At 43.3% G+C, this 24083-nt stretch overlaps 1 protein-coding gene across 1 annotated transcript; it reads left to right on the plus strand.

Annotated features, from left to right (window-relative positions):
- Positions 1-13178: 13178 nt before the first annotated feature.
- LOC117546685 (zinc finger protein Dzip1-like) lies at positions 13179-23834 on the plus strand. Its single transcript, XM_034217009.1, is given in 20 exon segments — positions 13179-13315; positions 13852-13979; positions 14188-14787; positions 16076-16160; positions 16394-16509; positions 16668-16826; positions 16915-17052; positions 17137-17199; positions 17783-17911; positions 18401-18449; positions 18530-18574; positions 19169-19344; positions 20060-20264; positions 21183-21357; positions 21659-22011; positions 22217-22338; positions 22788-22898; positions 22900-22941; positions 22943-22952; positions 23281-23834. Coding segments are annotated over 19 exon segments (2682 nt in total). The 5' UTR covers positions 13179-13315; positions 13852-13973; the 3' UTR covers positions 23379-23834.
- Positions 23835-24083: the final 249 nt, after the last annotated feature.

The following is a 24083-nucleotide window of genomic DNA, read 5'->3' on the forward strand; positions in this document are numbered from 1 at the left end:
GTAAACAACAGTGATTTATTTACAAGTGACTTATTTCATTATATACTAAATACAGTGACCTAAAAGTACAAACTGATCTGCATTGTATTATGTTTATACCTTATGGTTCTATTTTAATGCTGTTATGGTTGCCTCAGGACTGACCCTAGTGTATCTGCATAGTGCAAACAGAAACTATGGTGTCTATATATGTGTTATGAAGTTATAATAAGCAGGTCTAAAAGTGTGAAAACATGATTTAGTGGATCTTAGTTCCCATGCAGCCAGCAGGAAAGAGTTAATCCTCAAGCGAGCAGCGAGTCGTTTCAGCACCATGGACAGATTCCAACATGTCAAGTCAATAATTGGCATCGTGTGTGTGTGTGTGTGTGTGTGTGTGTGTGTGTGTGTGTGTGTGTGTGTGTGTGTGTGTGTGTGTGTGTGTGTGTGTGTGTGTGTGTGTGTGTGTGTGTGTGTGTGTGTGTGTGTGTGTGGTGTGTGTGTGGTGTGTGTGTGTGTGTGTGTGTGTGTGTGTGTGTGTGTGTGTGTGTGTGTGTGTGTGTGTGTGTGTGGTGTGTGTGTGGTGTGTGTGTGTAGTGTGTGTGGGTGGTTGTGTGTGTGTGCGATGTGTGTGTGGGGTGGTGTGTGTGTGTGTGTGTGTGTGGTGTGTGTGTGATTTGTAGTTGTGTCGTGTGTGATGGTTGTGTTGTGGTGTGTGTTGTGTGTGTGTGGTGTGTGTTGCCGACGCGCGCGCGCGCAATTCCGTCATCATCCCACATAGGTTCTCATATACCCCTGGAACAGACTTAAACATGTGATGCATTCACAGCTCTATATGGACATAAAGGCAAGAAATACAGACATTTATCCCGTAGTAATGGATTCTCTTTAAGCTTCTGATAAAAAGCTTTTGTTATTTTGCCTTAAATGTCCCTCCATCAAGGGATTTAACCAGCATGCACTTTGGTATTCTATTCAATCCTCTTCCTGCACTTTGCCCTCTTAGACTTAATCTGTATGGGAGTTTAGTCTGGAGCTCACCTCTCTCACCATTCCTTATTGAGGTGGGGACATGGAAGGAATTGTTATGGGGTCAGGACAAGACATATCTCATTTTCTAAAGGCCATGCAGAAATGAACTGCTGGGCATTAGATGTGTTGCCCCGGTGATGATAACACCCCGTGTCAGCGTGCTCTTTACCTGCGAGGCCCCCTCCTCCTCCAGATATGATTTAGCGAAAGAAACCTTTTCCACAAATGGCACGCTGATTAAAATCTGCGCAGAATCCCTGATGGGTAAGAATCTGCATCAATGTTTTGTGCAGCGAAGCGAGCCTTGTGTTGTTCTGGCTGTGCAGCTGGGATATTTACGAGGTCCCTATCGCTCGTAGTGAGCCTTATGAGAAATAACCCCGGGAAGTGCTGACTCATCCACAATGTGCAGGCCTCCCAATAATGGAACTGAGGCTTCCTAGAAATTATGATTGGATTGCTTTGGGATTTCTGTTTATCTGTTTTGGTCTTTTTCATTTCCAGCGAGGTCCCGGTCTGATGCAACTGCAGATGTGTGTGTATTATTGGAATTAGTATTGATTTTAAAATGATGCTGAGAAAGTTCACTTTTTGCAGCTGTGAGTTTCCGGGCATTTCTAGCAAATGAGCAGCCTGAGACACTGTTAAGGGAAGCAAATAAATGTAAAACTGCTGCACAAGAGAAATCGGGGACATTTAAAGGGGGAAAATAACTGTGGGGCATTACAGCTGCTGTTAATGAAAAATTATCCAAAACGTAACAGCCTCGAGAATGATTTGCCTCTTGCTGCTACTTCTCCAGGTTATTGAGTGGAATATAAATGAGGATAAGGCACATACAGAGTGTGGACGGTGGTAAAACGTGTACATACATAAAGGGAAGTCGCAGCGTTTTTTTTTCTTAAATGTGACAAAGCCTCATCGTTATCAGATCTACGGGTGGAGGCTGCACGTCTGCTGTCATGGTGTACAGATGGCGGTGCTGTCATGGCGACATCGGCATCTTCCTCCTCTGTGTGTGGTGTCAGACTCCTCACCTGCCCACGAGCTGCTGTCACTGATCACCTGATGGTCACATGACGGCGCGGCAGCTGCTCACCCCTTCGTTAATCTCTATGTATAACGTTCTGTTTGACAGGTGTTGCTGCATTTCCCTGTCTGTATTCTGACCCCTTCTGTCTCCGATAGACCTGTAGCTGATTATGGAGTCTGCTTATTGGTCTCTCTTCGATAAACTTGTTGATTAAAGTGTCATAAAAACGAGAAATTAATCCAGCACACACCCAAGCATGGGGGACCAAAACGGCTGCAGCAGAAAGTTTGGAACATTGGAATACAAATCAAAAAATCAAAACCCATACTAACACTGTACCTTTAACATCATTGATAGAACAAAATAAGTCATATTTAGGAATTATGCATGGTTTCTCCTGCTGCTAGCATTGTAGCCACATTATTACCTAAACTAGCTACTTTTTCTGCCTTACTTATTTAGAGCATTCTTAAAGTATTCTTCTTGACATGTGTGGGAAGGAAGGAAGCATTGGACAGATACACTGAGATTAACATCCTCCGGCAGTGGCCCAGTAAGTAGGGGCTTGGACTGTGAGCCGTAGAGTCGCCGGTTCATGTCCCCGACCGGACCTAAATATGGACTTCTACTTGGAGAGCTCCCAATTCACCTCCTGCCCTGCCGTGGTGCCCTTGAGGAAGGCACCGGACATCCTCCTTCCCCCCTCACTCCCATTGCTCCCCGGGCGCTGTACACTAGCTGCCCACTAGCTGCCCACTAGCTGCCCACTAGCTGCCCACTAGCTGCCCACTAGCTGCCCACTAGCTGCCCACTAGCTGCCCACTGCTCCTAGTACTAGACTCCTGGTGCTAGGATGGGTTAAAAGCAGTGAACACATTTCACTGTGTGTGCTGTGTGCTCTGCATGTGTGACCATTAAAGAGGGGTTTTATCCCTCCCGATTATATTCTCAAACAGTAGGTAGTCACTTTAAATCTTTCTCTCTGAATATTTTAAAAAGTGATTCACAATATGTTTCTATGACCAAGGAGCAGTCATCATAAAAACGAGAAATTAATCCAGCACACACCCAAGCATGGGGAACCAAAACGGCTGCAGCAGAAAGTTTGGAACATTGGAATAAAAATCAAAAAATAAAAACCCATACTAACACTGTACCTTTAACATCATTGATAGAACAAAATAAGTCATATTTAAGAATCATGCATGGTTTCTCCTGCTGCTAGCATTGTAGCCACATTATTGCCTAAACTAGCTACTTTTTCTGCCTTACTTATTTAGAGCATTCTTAAAATATTCTTCTTGACATGTGTGGGAAGGAAGGAAACATTGGACAGATACACTGAGATTAACATCCTCCGGCAGTGGCCCAGTAAGTAGGGGCTTGGACTGTGAGCCGTAGGGTCGCCGGTTCATGTCCCCGACCGGACCTAAATATGGACTACTTGGAAAGGTCCCAGTTCACCTCCTGCCCTGCCGTGGTGCCCTTGAGGAAGGCACCGGACATCCCCCTTCCCCCCTCACTCCCATTGCTCCCCGGGCGCTGTACACTAGCTGCCCACTAGCTGCCCACTAGCTGCCCACTAGCTGCCCACTAGCTGCCCACTAGCTGCCCACTAGCTGCCCACTAGCTGCCCACTAGCTGCCCACTGCTCCTAGTACTAGACTCCTGGTGCTAGGATGGGTTAAAAGCAGTGAACACATTTCACTGTGTGTGCTGTGTGCTCTGCATGTGTGACCATTAAAGAGGGGTTTCATCCCTCCCGATTATATTCTCAAACAGTAGGTAGTCACTTTAAATCTTTCTCTCTGAATATTTAAAAAAGTTATTCACAATATGTTTCTATGACCAAGGAGCAGTCAATACTCCTTTGCTTCACGGTAGAAATGTACACTTCCATTTAGATTGTGATCATATTATTAGATGCCATTGAGCATCCTTGGTTTCTGTAAACTGACAACTCTGGCCGTTAGCCTGGGCTCCATGCGGCGTGTGTGACTGAAGATTTGTGAACTCTCCACCACAGGGAGGCGGGCCCTCAGACCTGCAGTGCAACGCGGCCCCCACCACAGCCCTGTCCAAAACCCTTAATCAAAAGGGACACTCTCTCCACTTGGTTCCCGATGAAAAGGAAGCTGTTGGCCCATGCAGCGCACCTTGGCAGCTCCACAGATACAAACCCAGATTGGTCTAATCTCCTCCACAGTGCGAGGACATTGGAGAGGAGGCCTGTGATACAATCTGCATTTTCCAGCAGGTAATTGAAGCTTTGAGGTTGGGTTGATGTTTCCTGCTGTCTCCCATCAGCACTGACGGAAGTTTATCGTCTCCTAGAAACAGGGTCTGTTTGTCACTTCCATCAGACGCGAAATCAAGGCGCTAAATGAATGTCAGAAGGAAAATTACTGTAATTTCCCTCCTCGAAATTGATGGTAGCATTGTACCCCAATGTTAAGGTCAACTTTCTCAGCCTACTGTGCAATTTCACTGCAAAATACACCACGTGTCTAATTTAATTTAACACTTGTCGTTGTCAATTTAAAGTAACCAAGGATTTCATTTTCATTTCCAATATGGTGCTATACAAGTAGAAGTTCAGGTTTATAGAAGTTTTTGTATTGAATTTTTATAGTTTTACCCGTATATGTAATAGGGCATTATTAATGACTAAGATGACTTTATTATCAAAAGGGGTTGTGATAACTGTTCTGTCTAAACCCAACAAATCTACTTAAAGGTTTAGCTTAAAGGGGCCCTGTTATAATATTAGAGCTCCTTCAATAAGACAATCTTAATATATATCAACAAACTATTACAAAAAATACTGAGCCATTTTTAAATACTCATTACTAACTGCAAAAAACCCAATTGTATTCACATAAAAATAGATTAACAACAAATGTGTTAATGTCAAGTCATATTTACACATTTAGGGATCCATTTCTACATTTACGACCAATGTGCGTTTGTGTGAATGTTAATTTGATGAATTTGCTGTTCATCAGAACATTTGACAAGAATCAGTAAGCTAAGGGAAACCCAAATGCCCAAAGATTTAAAAAAACAAACATTTGCTGTGCTCAGCTTTCTTAATCGGAGCGTTTAATTGAAAGAGATAAATTGCTCAGATTCATTAATAAATGTAACACTGGCTTATTCAAGATAAGGCTGTTATGCTAATATCCACAAGCTCATGCAGCAAATAAGAGAACAAACATTAAAGTAAATACAGGAATGACAAGAGCAAGAGCTACAAACACTGCTGGTAAATATCTTTTTAATTAACATTCCTTCAGTCTTGAGAAGCTTTCAAACTCATTTCTGATGTGGAGAAATATTGTTCAAAGGGATCCCTGAATTTAAATGTGTGTGAACTTGAGTTCTGATCAAGGCAAAAATAAAGAAATATATATATAGAATATTTGACAGTCACCAAAGCTCTCTTAGTTTGTCTTCCTGGCTTTGTTAACATTAGGTACAGACGGTACCTCTCCAACCACTCACATATTTACCAAAGCAGTGATAATACTGGATCAAAACGTTTAATTAGGTCGATGTGTTCACAGGATGACTGCCAAGGCATTTTCCTCTTTGAACTTTAATTGTCAAAACACTTTTTATCTTAAAAAACTGTTTTTTTCCTGCATTGACTTCTTATTCACAACCTGAATCTTATATATTCACTGTGAGAGGAGCAGGCGCCCTTTTTTCCGTAGATCTGTATAATCAGGATGTTATCTATCACCTTAATAAACACCTGACGGGCAGATAATAACGTTTTCAGAGGTGCAATCGTTACTAATAATTACAAAGAACAGCCTTCTAAAATTATGTTCTAGAAACAACAGCGTGCTAATTTAGTTTAGAGGGAAACATGTTTTGTTACAGTTTTAAACCCATTGTTAACTTTGTGTATTGAAACATAACTACTTAATTGTGTTCAGGTGAAAAGACTGCTTGATAATGTTTAGTTAAGGATCATAGTTTGGGTAAGTGTTTGTTTTGTACGTTAAGAAACTGCTTACGATACTTAAAATGCTTTCTCGGCTTAGCTAACTGCCTGATGCTGTAGCTTCGTGTTTATCATACATGTGAGGGACACGTATATGGGGGCGTGTGGCGCAGTGGGTTGTGCGTATGCGTTCGGATCAGGGGGTCACAGGTTCAAACCCCACTGCAGTCAGCATGTCGTTGTGTCCCTGGGCACTTCACCGCAAATTGACAAATAAGAGAATATCCTCTCATCTAACACTTTGGTAAACATTCCCAAAAAGTCAAACTAAACATTTACATTTGAAAGAAATTCTTAATGAAGTACATGTTTTTGCAATAAAAAGTATGGATGGTAATCTAACATGACTTTAAATGTTATCTATTTCCTACCAAGTGTTACTTCAGTGTGATGGAGGGATTCACCTGTTTTACTCCAGTAGATGAAACTGTAGTTGTGTAACAACATAAAAACACACATTTTGAAAGTATTGCAGAGCCAGCCGACACTAAGCATGTCACCTCCTTGTTGTGAGGTTCAGTCTATTATAGCCCTTAATGGCCCATCCCGGCTGTGTGAGTCTGTGCCAGGTGAACAATGCCTTTGAGCTGAGTCAGGGGCTGTCTGGGCCCGTGCCCAATAACTCTGGCAGTCAATAGTTCACTATTTTATAGCCAGTTTACGGCAACATTGCTTAAGACTGCATGCCGCATGAATTTGGTCATCAATCATACATTCCAGGCACACGTAAACACCTGGAAACTGTCCCGGTCTTCAGCATTGTTTATGCTTCCGATTTTCCATACCTGGCAGCTGGGTCTCTTTGTTGTATTAGAAACAGAGATGTATTTATGCATTAATGTGTGGCCAAATCTGCCACGTGTGCTTACACCAATGTGTGATGATTTAATTCATATCACAGCATGTGCAGATACTCGAGCGTTAGGCGAGTAAGAATTACAAAAAAAGATGTGTGCTGCACTCTTGGGGCGAGGTGAGAGGAGTCATTATCTGCAGAAAACACATTCCCAGAGAGGCAGCGAAGAGAGGCTTCAAAAGGATACTTTATTTACGCAATCCAGACACATTGCAGAAAATAGGGAGAAGCGTGCAGGGAGACTCTCTGGGAGGCCGCTATGGCAAGCTGCTTAGGTAACTGCATTAGACAACCAAACATCAAAGCCTTAAATATTCACGGGGCCTCAGATGGCGAGAAATACAAAATGGATTATTCCTCCTTGGGCAAACACACAGAATACAAGCACGTGGCAGAGTGAGAAAAAGAAGGAGCGTTTGGCAAATTGCACTGGTCCAAGATGAAATGGTAAAATTATGATGAGTGTTTCCATGAAGAGAAATGGTGACTGCAGATCAAATGGAATCACTTCTCTGGCAGGCTTTTACCAGTAAAACCAATTCGCTATCCACAACTGTCACCAGTGACAGTATTAATATTGTGATGCTTCTGCTGTGCTCTCCTCCCACATTAGGTGCCATTTCAAAGCAAACCACTCAGCGAGGTGTCTGAGGCTGTGATGAAGCAGAAAAGAGCCCACAGGAAGGAGCCACGAGACAAATGGGGAAAAAGGAGTCCGTGGAAGTTCTCCGGATCTTTCGGTAGGAATATCTGGTGATGAATTGCTAACCTTGTTTCCTAAACTCTGCTCCTTTACAGCAGCTTCATCACTATGCAGCTCTATCTCCATACATCTAACTCCCCGCCTGATTTATCGGAGGCTATGGCTGAGTCGCTAGACCTTGCATCAAGCGCTACAACACTTTGTGCACAAGTACAAATGCTAACATACACGGCGCGGTGAAAGATACACTTGTAAGATGGATGAATTTTGCACATTTGAATTGCAAAACATCCAGACACCTATTGCAGGGATTCGCTTGACAAAGACATATTTTTGAAGAAAATCCTCTGCATCCAGTCACAAGTATACACGCTTTGCTTTAATTGACACTCAAATGATGATTGATTAGTTCAATCTCAGCCTCCATACCAACAGACTGACCTTTCTTCAGCTGTTAAATATTCATGTCTCCTTATTGTGGAGGTCCCTTCAGGATAAACCCACATCAATAAGAGGAATTCAGTCTGGTATTAATGGCAAAGAGATTTTGGACATTATTCATGGCTCTGAAAGTCTTTAAAATGGCTGTGATCCACAGTTAATATGTGTATTACGACCATCTGCTTAAGATTCGCAATCCCAGAAAGCTTGTGTCGCCCACTCATAAAGCTGTGTGTCCTGTCCTGTGGCCGACTATTTAAAATGCACCGCGCGTGTGTGGATTTCTTCTGAGGATAGCAGCAGCCCTAATGTACAATCTAAGGAGATTGTTCTGCATTAAAAGATCATATCTGATAGAAAAGAGATGAAACCATTTCAGACAAAGCTTAGCGTGAGCCCCAGACCCGCGACCAGAGGTTATTCTCTGTGGCCAAAGCTCTTGGGCAAAGCACCCCTCCTGGCATTTAAAACACATGTCTGCGATAACATCATTGGTTCTTTTCTCCCTCCCTCTGGCCTAGAGAGAATATCCGAGCATCTCTAAATGTCACGTTAAGTGCTTCTCTCGTCCCACACTGACACAAAAAGGAGGTGTTCGCTGAATACAAAGAAGGCCCGTACTGGATGGCTGCCATAGCTCAAAGCGAGCGACAGTTATCTTCCCTTTCCTGCTCTCTCCCTCATTTGTTCAAACTGTCAAAAGTAACATTTAGTTTCTAATAGGGCTACCAGAAGGACATGACTTCCACTCGCAGCCCTACATTTGGATGCTAAATAAAGCACAATTCATGGCTGCTAGGAAGGTTAGTATTAACATGAAAATAACTCACACTAATATACTTCTTCCTGTAGTGCAGGTATATCTAAAAGCAGTTTAAGCAGTGCGCTAATTGTCCTGTAACTTAATACTGAGAGGGAAATATAATTAGACGCTTTAAGCAAGAAACCAGGGGAGCAATGGTGTAGAAATGATGCCTCTCTTAAATGTCAAAACAAGTGGGGTTTTTCTTCAGCTGCGCCTGATAAAGTGTGAGATTAAATTCATCCTATTGGTTTCCTGTTAATAACAGCTTCTGCAGTGTTCTAACATCATTTACATTTATATACACTATTGTATTGGGATTGGAGCAGATAAACCTCAGAGACAGATATCTATCCTATGATGATCGTTGCTCGCCCCTCTATATCACGCAAGCTTAGAACATTTTAGAACGTAGAACATTTGAGTTTGGGGAAGAAGTTGAAGGAAGGAGATCAAAATGGCTACCATGTGAAAAATGTTGATTCTCCTGTGTGGAGGGTTTGGTACTCTCTTACAACACGGTCTGAGTTAAGTTTCCTTCCCATGTGCGCATTCATCACACAATCATCTCTGCACATATTCTGCATTTCCTGGGTTCCTCCTAAGGATCCTGCTGCTGCTGCTGTGATTCGCCTGGACCTGGAGCTCAGTGGGAGGACGAGAGAAAACCACTGCGGTCCTCGTCATTTGTCATGCTATATATAATTATTTGGTGCTGGTACTTCTTCTGACCTGTGTAACATTCATAGGGGACAATGAAAGGAAACAGTGGGTTGCTTCTCTCTCCCCCCACCCCCCCCCCCCCCCCCCCCTCCCCCCCCCCCCCCCCCCCCCCCCCCCCCCCTGTATCGCTCTTTAATCTCTCCTTCCCACAAGGCTGATTCACCACTTGTGACCCCTGCGGCTGCCTCGTTGAAAATAGACAACAAAGTGTCTGAGATGAAAACCGGTGGGCAGTTGTAGGCTGGATGCGGCTCGGCTTGAAGTTGGTGCGGCAGTGGTGAGGGTCCTGCTGAGCTGGCACTTCGTTTGTCTGGATTCTAGTCCTGTCTTATTTTACAGTAAATGAGTTACCTGTGTTTCTGTTGAATTAGTATTAGAAACCTTCTGCAGCAATCAATTAAGCAGCATTTCTCTCTTGCTCAACTTGCTTTTTTAATGTTAAAAGATAAAAGTCTCTTTATTTGAATGCATCCTTCCCTGGTAATGAACTGCATGTGCACACGGATGAAAAAAAGCAGCTGTATCAAGGTTTCTTTTCACCTTTACAGCATCAAAACATCTCTGGATGCTTATCTGAGAGCAGGCACAGTGAGGATAACTGTGCACGGAGCCTCATATGCACAGTGGTCTAGATCCATCTCGTCCTTTGCAGGGGAAGATAAGAACCTCCTTCATGAATAAAGATTCAGCATCCTCTCCTCTCTTTGTTCAATGTGTACTTGTTCCAGCGGCCATTATTTATAGTCCTAAGGCCCGGAGTGGTGAGAGTGGGTCTCATGGGAGATAGGGAAGTGGAGCCACAGCTACCTATAGTGGGAAAGATATACCACCTCACCCCCGCTGAGAACTTCACGCAGGAAATGAACTCATAAATCAAGCAGTAAATTGAGTGTAGGGCTGTGCTTGCTCATCTCAAGAGGTCCGCTCCTCTTCCTCCACACACACCCCTGCTCCTTTTTACTGCATGACTAATGCAACTTCTCTGCCCGCGCGCGTGTCTCTTGCTGTGGTAAACTCTTATCAAAAAAGTGTGGATTTGATTTTTCAAGTAAACATCACGGCTCCGGCCTGCTGCAGTGATAAACAAGCAGATCATCATGCATATTGTCCTAGCTGAACTTCGCCTCATTGTGATGTGCTGCTTGTCTTTACAATGAACGTGGCCTGCGAGGACCCCCCCCCCCCCTCCCCCGCTATCCTGCCAGTCACAGGACCTGTTCACAGGAATTAAAATCTCTATTTATCAGGACTCGACTGAAGCTGTCTGGGGACTGGCCGAGGAAATGGCTTCTCCCAGCAGTGGGACTCTGACGGAGGGTTCAACACGCTGAGACGTGCCCATGCAGGCTGTTTCTTGTCAGCTTGTGTGATTAAAAAGAAAAAACCCATCTTCACTCTTTCCTTCATTTTGTTTTAGTGCTGAGCCAGCGCCTAGCTGCGTTGCCCTGAATGCGAATCAATCTTTAATTTTATGCTTAAAAAGAAACATCCAAAGAACAATTTGGGACTGGTTCTTGAATACAAGCAGCAGCAGTGTGTACGTGCTCGGACATTAGTGTGTGTGGATGTTCCCCGCTGATTGTGCTGCCCATTAAAGCGGGAAGTGTGTCGCCTCCTGCAGATGCTCTCCATCACAGCAGCAGTAGGCAGCATTTCTTCTGACACTGAGGGAATACAGGAGGGAGGAACGGCCATCACTCCTCCATATAATAGCCTACTAGTCTGCAGAGCTCAGATCAGATCTCTACTGACCTCCGTTGGTGACTAAATGTACATGGTGGCTGCTACAGCCATGAATACTGTACTTTTTACACTCCCATCTGACGGACATCATCAGACATTTTGATTAGCTTATACAATACATTTTTAAAGTGGGACCTACATTTTGGAAACTAAATTAGGGCTCCTTTTCCCCCCAACTGGTCACATTCTTTCATATCAATAATCGTTGTAGGCCCATGAGGGGTTAGATTATCCAATATTTCACAAAGAAGTGAATGTTTTTTTTTACGGCAGCTGTATGGTTCAAACATTTTGATTCCTGCAGGAATCAAAATTAGAAAATTAATCAAATCTATTTGTTATCACGGAAAAACAAATAGATTTGATTAGTTTTCTCAAGATCACAAGTAATGTGTGTGATTGGCTCGAAATAACAAAGATCACAAATTCAGGACTTTAACTAGTGATATTTTATTTTGTATCACTTGTGTAAATTAGGGTCCGAGTCATTTACCCATCTTTAAAGCAGTGCCAGCAGGGGGTTGTTATGATTGTATAGAGGGGTCAAGCACACTTATTATGATTAATAATATTACAATATCAGAGACTACCCTGCAGTAAACCAATTCATTAAAACTAGCTGCACCTTTACCAGCTTTATTGCATCAATACATATAATCAAAACATATCATATATATATTATTCTGAAATGGACCAATCTGAGTACTTTTACTTTTGGTACATTAAGTATATTTTGATGCTAATACATTTGTACTTTTTCTTGAGTAATATTTCAATGCAAGGCTTTTAGTTGTAACAGAGTATTCCTAGACTCTGGTATTTATTTTTTTAACGCAATTACAAGATCTAAATACTTTTTCCACCAACATATTTCCCATGATGATTCAATAAAACGTTTAACCACAAGAGGGAGCTCGTGCCAAAGTGTTTTCAAATCTTCCCTTTCATCCCTCTCGAGCTGTGTTGATGGTTGTTTCCACACGTGCTATGCTTTCAACGTTGTAATCACATTTTATTCAGCTTTCAGACTTTCCCTCCGTGAAGTTGGGACCCTCTTCAACCTAGACCCCCTCATCACGGCGTTCAGACTCCCCGTTTCTCCATTTCAAAGCCCAGAGGTCTGCTTCTCCCTTCCCCCCTCTCTCTGCGAGCTGCGTCAAGTCGACTCAACAACACCACCAACACCACCGGAAGTGAGCCGATTTGCTTGGTTGGGCATGATTTTTTTTCATCATAGTATTTTTCAAAGTTCAGGATCATAACTTGAACTACTAAAGGATTTTTTTGTGATAGGTGATTGATTGACTCAATAAATAGTCTTTCTTTGCAAACCTCAAACAAAACACATTTTAGAATTCATTACATTACATTGCATTTAGCTGACGCTTTTATCCAAAGCGACTTACAATAAGTGCATTCGACCAGGAAGATACAAACTTGAAGAAAACAGAATCATATAAGTACATCAGGTTTCATAGAGCCAAAACATTTCAAGTGCTACTCAACTGGCTTTAGATAAGCCATTCCTTTATTAGTATAAGTGCTTTGTTTAGAAATTATGTGTTAGTAATTCTATCAACGTTCACTAAGAAAGAATTCTTAGTAAATGCTTAAAAATGTAGGGGGCTTCACCTCACACCACATTATCACAGCTAGTCCCACACTTTTTCATTGTTTAAAGTTATTTAAGAGTTATTCAACTTTATAGGTATAATTTTTTCAAGACACGTGTGTCTGCTTTGCAATTGTCCATTATTAGCTATGAATTAAACGCCTCACTGAATGTTATTTAAGAACTCTTCGTTTTATTTTTAAGGTATTCACCGGAAGTTCATGCTTGCATCACAGTTAGCTTTGAGGCTCCCTCTTTTTTGCAAGCAGGGATTTAGGAATGTGGAGACCAGCATCTACGTCACCCTCAAAACGCCTGGGGTCCCGTCGTAAAAAAAAAACTTTTCTAGAGGCTGTAACATAAGAAAACAAACCCTCAGGTAAGTCTTTTCAATAAAGTCCTGGAAAATACATCTTAAACTGTGATATCCACATCTGCTGGTGATGTATAACTCAGTTTTAGCTACGCTGTTTAAAGTTTTGCCGAACACCGTTCACCGTTAACTAAGAATGGGTTTGAAATGCACGAGCCGTTATAAGCGCTTAACCTTCCTGGCATTTTGTGAACGGGTTTATACTTGACATTAGCATTAAAGTGTTAGAAATACATTTGTAATAGTTGCGCAGACAAGTTCAAGCATGTGTGCAATTGTTAAATTGAGATCAAGCAAGGGGATAAACAGCCTGCCCCAACATGAGAGAGATTATCGGCGTTCGCAGTTGGCAAGGAAACCATTGCCGTAAAAACCTCCTCATGCTCATTCGCAGGTACATTAGTTTTTCACACAGGTTCAGTCGAGTGAGGGGCTTTCAGGCGCATTGCTGTGTTTCCCACAGGACACAGCCCATCTCCCACACACTGTAAGGAAACATTTGCTGATTGCAGTCAGTATTTTGATAACACTTTTCTCCACAGGGACGCTCGTCTCTTGTCTCCATGGTAACTTGCCCCTGCGCGACTGCTTGCAAAGGGGGCGGAACCGGAGAGGAACTACGGTGCTTCTATTTCTTTCTCCCCCGTGAAGGCACAACCAGTCGATGATGGTAAGGAGAGCACGGCGTCAGGACGGCGACAGCATCATAGGTAGATTGGGATGGAATCGGCAGTGGTGGAATCTGCTGTTTTACCTTGCCAACACACACCAGATGCTGTATATTCTCTGGATCTCTTTCTTCTTATGGCTGCTGATATGAAATGAGGTTTGCATCTTCTTTAACTGGCTATTCAAAATCTCTGTGCTCTTTGTTTCAGCCATTTCACGACGGAGCATACTACCCCTTCACCGGTGACACCCAAGGGACCCACTCATCAGCAGGGATCCCTTCCCTCCTGAATTCCCCTCTCAGCCACCCCTCTGTAAACGGCCACTCTGCTCCTGCACCCAGCATGACTCCGTCCAGCGGAGCCTCCATCAACCTGCCTTTCAAGTTCCGCCCTCGCAGGGAGAGCGTGGACTGGCGGCGGATCAATGCTGTGGACATCGACCTGGTGGTGAGCCAGCTGGATGTAGACGCCCTGCAAGAGCACATCAGCGGCGTTACCTTCTGCAGCTTGGACGGGGAGCGGTGTCAGCGCTGCCAGAGCCCCGTGGACCCAGCTCTAATCAAGCTCTTGCGGCTGGCCCAGCTCACAGTGGAGTGGCTCCTCCACTGCCAGGAGTTTCTCACCCTCAACCTGCGAGCGGCCGAGGAGAGGCTGGCGGTCGCTGCCAGCGATCGAGAGCAGCTGCTGGCTCAGCAGAATAAGCAGGAGGAGAAGGTGAAGACCCTCACCACCGAGCTCAAGCAGAGGAAGAAGCTGATTCGCAACCAGCAGTCCCTGATCCCGCCCAGAATCATCAGTGGACAGAAGGTACCGCTGACACTAAACGCTCACTCTCTGGGGGTTATCGGTTACCATTTGCATTTCACATATGTTTGGCAAGCAGACAGCCAGCTCCATCACCCCCACCCCCATCGCTCCTCCTCAGGGCCCCCAGTCTGTCATTGTTCCCAAGATCTATTCACAGCTTCGGCTGCTTTGTGCATTGAGGGTTTGGAGGGAAAAAATTGAAAAGGTGACAATTTATTGGTGTTGAAACGGTTGCTATGTAATGTAAAAGCCATAGCTGCCTTGTTGTGGGGAGGTTTTAATAAGCTTATTTTGGGAAGAATAGGATTTAGAGCTGCAGAACAGATGGTGTCATATGGTGGCAATTAGTTTTTTAATCCACTTACAATAGGGTGAGTAGTCAAGACACCGTCTGACATCTCCCCCACCCTCTTATAAACTGAATACATATAGTCTCTGTTACAAAGCCCACTTACCATTAAGTTATTTATAGCACAAATCAAAAACCCTTCTTTGGTCTTCAAGTGTACCTGACCTATCCAAGCGGTTACCAACGCAACAGATACAGTGTGTCATGACAGCATGTGGTTGCTAGGTGTGTGTAGAAGCTCAGCTAACAGAGGTGGTTCAATAATTGATAGAGAGGTTATGTGTTTGAGCTTTGAGGACATTACTTGCTTGTCATGTGTTAACGCTACAAAAACACACACATAGCGCTCAAGGCTAATTGAATTACTCTCCCGATTTCCACAGTTATTCCAAACCCTAATGTAATCAATTACAGCGGCACACTTTTCCATGTCGTGTGGCTGGCTTTGGATCTTTGGAGCCATATGGCGTGGCAAGATATCAGTAGCAGCAGGTTTAACATTGAATGAAGTCACAATGAGCGACTGAGGTTAATGTAGCGTGTGATGTGTAGAACACAGCGTCTACTCTAGTAGTGAAGTGTCAGTGAGCTGGAGTGTGGGGACGCCTGCCTCGGGGAACAAATCAACATCACTCACGCTGTCTGTCTGTTTGGAAACATGCCTACAGTCAGCGGGCCATCCTGAAAGAGATTCATCGTCAGCTTTGCCCCAAACCTCTTCCATTCAATCCTCCCTTAATGACACACACTCAGTAGTTTACAAGAGTTTGCCTCTTATTTATTAGCAAGTCGTAGTTCAAAATCGAAATCTAAACTGTGGCAGGTTGGATTGTTAGCAAACATGTGTTCACAATACTTAAACTACATTTTCTTGTATATTATGGTCACATTTGTTCCCGTTACGGTAATAAATGAATGTATTTTCTCCGTGTCTTTTAGTGTCCACATTGTGATAAATCCTTCCTCAATTCCACGTTTCTCCAGAATCACATGCAGCGTCGCCACCCTGGCGAGTATGAGACCGGTGAGTGGAGCAGTCATAAAGGTTTACTGACACCTTAAGAATAGAGACAGGGAGAGAATTATTATACAGTAAATGAAAAAAAGGTAGTAGTCAGGTAAATCACAAGCATTACACATGTTAAGGACGGGGCAAGACCATTTATTTGTATATATATATCTGTTGTAAATTGAAGGTAGAACTTGGAATATTCCTGCACATCACAATGTTGTACAATACCTTTCTTTTCCATCCAGATTTGCGTTCAGAGAGTGAGAAGAAATCTCTGAATGAAAGCCTCCGAGTGGAGATCAACAGTCTGAAGGAGCAGATCGATCAGCAGCAACAGGACTTGCAAGCCAAAATAGTTCAGGTAGGAAAGCCTGACCTTTGGGAAGGATCTGAACAATTGACCTTTTCCAAATGTATCTGTCTTTCGGGCTGTTGGTCACACTCTCCAGTAAAACAACAAAAGAATCATATTTGGGTTTCTACCTTTAACAGAGTTCTTTTATGTTGCTGTGATTCCAGGAGAAAGAGCAGCAGTCCATGCAAAAGGAGCTGCTGAGAGAGTTGGAGCGTTTTAAGGCTGAGGAGATGGCGCGCATGGACAGAAAGATAGACGACAGCAGGGACGGCATGCGCAGGGAGATGGAATTCCTTTACACACGAAATATACAGGCTCTAAATGTATGAAAGGGACACTTGGATAATGACTTCTTCATGGTGTTCATTTGCGCTTCAGGATGTCATTTATTCATACCAGTTTTTTCATCAGGAAGTAAATCAGAATCATACGGCTAAGCATGAAATACCACCAAGCCCTGTGCAATCGCAGCCAGAGAGAGATCTGGACAACTACAAAGAGATGCAGACGCAAGCCATACACAAGCTGGAGCATCAAATGAAGAAACAGGTCAGTGGAGAGAGGAGACACGCTTTTAAACAGAAGTAGATACAGTTGTTTGAGTACACCAAAAAGACAAATATTCTCTTCTAGGAGAAAAAGTGGGGATCCAAGCTGCAGGAAATCAAGTCCCTGCACGAGTCTGAAAAGAACAAGGTAGGTTTTATTAGGGATGCACCGCCACCTATGCATCGGCCTATGTAAGCCCCGTTTTCTCTTTGGGTAAATAAGGTGACATGTACTGATGGCACTAGCTAATGTGTTATACTGAGCTATTTGACTTGCAAAGGTCACGTAATAAGGAGCAAACTCTAACAGCTGACCTTCATTTCAAGAGATTGGATAACCGACTGAGGCGATCTTCCATAGCTTTAAAGTTATTCACGGTGATCTGCTCCGTGTGTTGACATGAAAAGTGAGTGCACGTCTCTGTTCATCCGTAATCTTCATGCCCCTTTAGAAGCATGAACTAAAAGCTTGTTTTGTATATTTATTACAAACCGGCTATTGTAAAATACATTTTATTGGGGAATTTGTACTCATTCAAAGTTAGTGTAAAGAAGGACTGAAAGGTTGTTCATATTTTCTTATAATTAATTAGTTTCCTTGGTAAAAAAAGAAAGAAGGGAATCGACAAAAAAAAAATCGCTAACTAAAATATTGAAATAAAAAAATATTTCGAAAGCTTAAATTAGAAATAAGAATCCATAAAAAGCATCTAGTTTGTTCCACCTTGCAGTTGCTGAATGAGCTGAGCAGACTGCAGTCGTCGGTGTCGGAGCAGCAGGACAGCCGCCAGAGGCTGCAGCAGGACCTGGGGAGGAGGCTGCAGGACAAGGAGCACACCATCAAGGCTCAGAGGGACCAGGTCAGCGCTCCATCACACTCACACAGCCAACACTGATTATGTCGGGGGAGGAAGTGAGGCGGCGGGTCAGCCCTCGTTCAGGATATCCTCTATTAGCTTCATGGGCTCCGATCGTATTGTACTGAGACATGAAGATACTGTACACGTCACAGGAAGCTGGTGGTTTTCCTGGAATAGATCCACATTTTCCCACGAGTGAAGTGTGTCACAGAACACACAAAATACAAAACTGAGAATAATAGGAACCCCTTTAAGTGAACTTACCAAACAACAAAGGTGGCAAAGTGGCAACTGATTGTCCTTGCAGTCCAGAACATGTCAATGGAGGGCACTCAGATCAACAGTTTAAAGCTTTTCATTCAATGCAGTTGGAAATGTTGGCTTAGCAGTAACTTAACCCAGATCTTAATGAATATAACTAAGCCAAAAGAGGAATGATTGTTTTCTTTATGCATGGTGTAACAAGTGGTACTTCTTTCCAACTTACAGATAAGGAATTTCTCCTCAAATCCACCCACACAAATAGTGGAAGTACCAGGTATAAATTCCTTCACTTTGAATCATAAAAGTCTTAACTTAAGTGCGTGTATGATATTCATCATGTTCTCTGTTTTCCAGTCATCCTCAGTGCACCAGACCCTAAACCAAAGAGAGTTGTACTGGGTAAGTTAGTGAAACCAGCTTTCATGAGAAAACAAAGGTCACACCCAGAGAAGCCGAGCATGTGCTTTCATGCATGAATGATAGACAAAGCAAACTGTCACCCCCTTCTTTTATAAAAACACATGTTAACTGACTCCCTCACCTTTATTGACCTTCAAACTTCACGTGTGTGGTGTCCAATTAGAGGAGCCCGCGTCGGCTCCTAAGCTGGATCCTATACAGGAGCTGTCAGAGGAGGAGAAAGGTAAAACAGGCAGCCAAAGCTACACAGCCGGCCGACTGCATGCTGTCTGCATGGATGCATCAGTCTATTGGAGAAGCAAGCTTGTTGTCTGTGACATTCATCGGCGCTTGCTCAGAATTCGTGATCATTACATCCATCCGTCATCTTGTTCGTGGCAAATGGACTTGTAGACGTTCTCCTCTTCTGCCTGCCCCACAGTCGCACCCACCCGTCCGGCAATATAAGCGTTTGGCATTTAGCTTGCTGTAACAGTTGGCAAATGCATGTTCATTCATTTGGCCTCTCTCTGCTGCCTGTAATTTGAGCCTGATTTCTCATAAATGGCTGATTAAGTGAGCTTTCCTTCACAGACTTGAGCAGCTTCTCTGAGAGGAGGCCGGTGGAGAAGAAGCCTGAGCCGCTACCGGAGAAGAAACAGAGAGTGAACATCAGCGCTCTGAAGAGGAACCCCAACCTCAAGAAGGAGATGAGGCCAGAGCTGGAGCAGGCTGTCATGGAGAAGCTGGAGAACCTGGGAGTCAAGCCTGTAAGTGCACACTCTTAAGCAGCGCTGAGGACACTTTTGGCTTTTTGATTACATTGTTGGATGGGTTCATCTATATGGCAAACAATTGGGCATGAGCTGTTTTTGAATGTTTATCCTCAGCTCTTATAATAAATGATGTAGCCCCGCCCATACAGACATGTTTTAGCACCAAGATGTCCCCATTGAAACCCACGACTATTAGGTGCTTTCCAATGTGTAAATGTTTCTGTTCTCCAGCAGATTGAGCCAGTTTCTCATGTGTGTCGTATAGGTCAAATACCTGCTATGCTGCTGTATTATTAGTTTGATGCAATGTATAAGAATCAATGTTGTTGCTGATATCCCAGACTGAGAAAAGGGTCTCCCTATCATACAGATAATAATTGCAGTTTTGTGTGTGTTTTTGTCTTAATTGTAATATTATGTAAACAACTGTCAAATTAAGGGTTAGAATTCTAAAAAAGACCATTTGGTAGTTAGGATCAGGACTGATGATGTTTAAGTTTTAACTCGGTGAAGATAGACAAAAACAAGTTATAATATTATTTTCCAGCTATTTCGGACACTTTGGTCCTCTAAAGAAAACATAGAGCAACTATTTTAAAGTGATGCACAAGGCTAAAACAAGTATTGTACACAAATAAAAGTTTAGGAAGGTAGAACTTTGAATCTACTTGTTTTGTAACCATTGCTCATACTTGTGTCTTCTTCTCAGGAGCAGTGTGGTCTAAAGGACAAAGAGCTTAGTTCCATCCTGGCCAAGGCGCATTCAAAGCGGGAGAGCGCTGCGAAGGGGATGCCTCACTACTGGGGCTATCGGGAGGAGATCACCAGCACTGTGGAGCAGAGGGTGGCCTGTCAGAGGAGAGGCAGCGACCCTGCTGCAGTGTCCCAGCCCAGAGCCAGACAGCCAGTTCAAGGTGAGTCATGGAGAAGCCTCTAAGCACATGAGATCATCTCTCTAAGATCTTACTCGGCCCACAGACCAATAATAACCTCACGGAGAAAGTCAGCTTCCTGTTGTTGGCCACTTTTGCATTAGGTTTGACAATCACGTGGACGTGCCCCCGAGACAGCTGTCCGAAAACAGCTGACACTGTCGCCACAACACTATGAAAAAAACAAACAGACGCAACCCAAGGGGAAACGCCACTTCAGCCTAGCGGGGAAATCCCTTTACAAAAGCGTATCAAACAGCAAAATGTTACCTTCTGATTGGCACACAAAACCTGACACCATGTCAAACACTAAGGCTTCCTGAAACACAAAAGACATGATGTGTCCCCCAGTAGCTGGACCACATCAACAGCTGCTCAACGACACCATGTGCTCTGAGCACTACACAAACCTTTAACCAAACTTTCTACAAAATAACCCGTCGAACGAGCCACCATGTTATGACCTGGCTCAAAAGGCCACAACAAAGTGGGAGACACCATTTCAACGGTTAATAAAAGATGTTTATTTAAGCAAACAATTCCAATTAACCAAATTAATGAAGTGCAAAAATGAGTAAAGCACGAGGTGTGGACATCAGTAGTGTAAATGCAGGATGAGGGTTGCATGGACGTGTGAGGGTGTTGAGGTGCACAAAGTAAAGCAACAAACAGTAGCTGCAGGACACCAGACACAGGTGCCCTGAGTTACTGCAATCAAGGCTGGACACAGCACAGCCACACCCTCTCCAGATGAACCCACAGGGGCATCACAGTGTGTATGTCTTATACTGTGCGTCTAATCGGTTGTTTACCACCACATAAGCCGCCTTGAGCTCTGACAAAGTGGCAGCGTCTGATCCGCTAACTCTGTTTACATGAAGTGTTTTTGTCTGTGCGTAGTGGTGCAGATCCGGCCTCGATCCAGCAGCCTGCCCTCCAGAGATACACAAGTGATGTCAAAACCTGCAGTCAAACAGCCCAAGACCCCCCAGCCGGCACCGCGGACCAAGACCACCACCCAACCCAAGACATCTACACCCAACACCAAGAACACTCTGAAGACGTTCGCATCGAAGTAAAGAAAAACTGTGTAAAACATGGAAAGGCTTCTTGTAGTTTTACATTAATGTCTGAGAAAGTAATAAGAGAGCTGTGGGAGGACATTCGATGAATAAAACCAAACTTTCAAGATTAACTTTGTACATTTAGAAAGGAACAATTTGATATGACCTAAGACTATAAATCATTTAGTCATTCTTTAACTCTAACCCGAACCCATTTATAATTAGCTAGTCTGAAGCTGAAGAGTAGAAGGAAGAATAAGGTATGATTTCATATTTTATACAATTTAATAATTTGTTTCTGTGATTATTTAGGACCCCTCCTTTCAGTTCCGATGCTGAATCGGAAGGAGAGGACACAGACATGGAGGAGGAACCGCCCAAAAAACCGCAGAGGGGCAAATCCCCACAGCCCAGACTAAACCTGACCCAGATCAGAGCCAGTCCGGTCCAGTCAGGTCAGGCTCCGTCCAGGACCTCATTCTCCTCCAACCCCCCGCAGACCAGGGGGTCGGGGGGCGGTGTCACCAAGACCACAGTCGCAAAGATAGAGAGCGATGAGGAGGACGATTGGTCGGACGTCAGCGAGCTGCAGCAGATCGACCCCAAACGCCTACAGAGTTTCAAAGATCAGAACGGAAACGTGGAAAAGAGAAACGTTGGCAAAGGTAGCTTTATTCCCTGTCAGTTTAAACCATACAGCAAATGAATGATAACTTTACTATGAAATCATTCAATTGGGACATTTAGCATGGGCTTCTCTTGACAATTTATTGATTTGCATTCTATGTCTATCGCAAAAGCTGATATTGCGATAACGGTATATTTTCGATATATTGTGCAGCTCTCATTTGTTTTAATGTATTTTTTTAGAGAACAAAATCAGTGACTTGGCCAGAAAAATGGAGAAGCAGTTTGCAGAGCGATCACTAAAGAAACCAGCAGGGGGCGTCAGCATCCTTCCGGAGAGGAAGGATGAGGTTCAGGAGCTCACGGTGAGAATCACTCTAATGGAACCTCAGTGCACCCTTTGGTCTACTGGAAGTTGGGGATAAAGTGCTGTGCTGTGTGTGTTTGGTGATGTGTGTGTGTGTGTGTTTGGTTCAGTGTGTGTGTGTGTGTGTGTGTGTGTGTGTGTGTGTGTGTGTGTGTGTGTGTGTGGTGTGTGTGTGTGTGTGTGTGTGTGTGTGTGTGTGTGTGTGTGTGTGTGTGTGTGTGTGTGTGTGTGTGTGTGTGTGTGTGTTGTGTGTGTGTGTGTGTGTGGTGTGTGTGTGTGTGTGTGTGTGTGGTGTGTGTGTGGGTGTGTGTGTGTGTGTGCTGTGTGTGTGTGGTGTGTGTGGTGTTGTGTTGTGTGTGTGTGTGTGTTGTGTGCTGTGTGTGTGTGTGTGTGTGTGTGTGTGTGTGTGTGTGTGTGTGTGTGTGTGTGTGTGTGTGTGTTCGACAGTACACAGATCTAGAGGAGAGCAGTGATTGGCTGGGATCCTCCTTAGAGGACAGGCTGGAGATGTCTAAACTGCTTCAGAGCGCCGGCACCAAACGAGTGAAGAGCCTGGACTTCACCCAGCACCAGCGTCTGGGGGACATCTACAGGAAAAGGCTCCCAAATCAGGTCAGTCCCACAAAAACTTGAAACCCTAATATAGACACAAATGACCAGAATCCTAGAGTGTATCAGAATGATGTGGCTTGAAACTGGATAAAAGCCTTTACAGTCAAGTAAATCAAGCGCACCTTGATTTTAAACTACAGATTTTTATTGGCATCAAAAACAAAGGTTAACACCATTTTAGATGCCTTAATGCAAAACATGTTTGTACTATTCTTTTTACACACCTTATGAACTTCGTAGTAGGATGGATAAATGCAGTTTTATAATATTCAATGATGATTATTTCGGACTTCTCCCATTTGTAACGCAGCTGTCTTGTGCCCTGCAGGTCTGACTGAAGCAGGAACAGGAAGTACCCTGAAGAGCAGCCTGTGCTCCCTCAGTGACATCAGCGACTCGGAGGACTTTAGCAATAAATACAAATAACACTACAGCTGATCAGGTGAGGTAGCTCTACGCCAAGCACAGACACAAAGACCTCAACTCCTCTGACACCATAGCCATATGTTATACTGTTATTCTATGGAAGCTATAATAGAGATGAAGCAATATATAATGGGACTTTGTAATAAAACATTCAACGAGTCTAAACATATTAAATTACAGCTTTAACTGACTTCTCATTTTCACCCTCACCTTGTGCCAATCTTTGCTTGCCTTAGACCTTTTCAGTGTTCAACATTAAATCCAGTTTTTTCCTCTTTTGATATATATACTAAAATATAACTAACACTCCAAATGAGATGCTGTACTGTATGTAGTTTGTATGACATTTTGTAAATCAAATTTTGATAATGCTTCATGTGTCAAATGGAGCGATGAAATGTGATTTTGTATAGAAAATATTTAAACCAGCAATAAAAGATTTCTCTGTAGAATCAATCCTTTCTAACTGTTACTAGACAATATAGGCATGTCATGAATGTTCTTTTTTTCAAACTAAAATGTATTGATTGATATTAAAATGTCACATTAACATTATTTAAAAAACATAATAAAACGGTGCATGAAGTTATAAAGATTAGCTGCACATCAAACAACATTATAGTTCATTTTGCTTTATAATAGTTTAAAATTCTGACGGGCAATTCTGCTAACTACACACTACCTAAAGATTTGATACTTTAACTA

The sequence above is a fragment of the Gymnodraco acuticeps genome, unplaced genomic scaffold, assembly GCF_902827175.1.
Source record: "Gymnodraco acuticeps unplaced genomic scaffold, fGymAcu1.1, whole genome shotgun sequence".
Lineage (NCBI taxonomy): Eukaryota > Metazoa > Chordata > Actinopteri > Perciformes > Bathydraconidae > Gymnodraco > Gymnodraco acuticeps.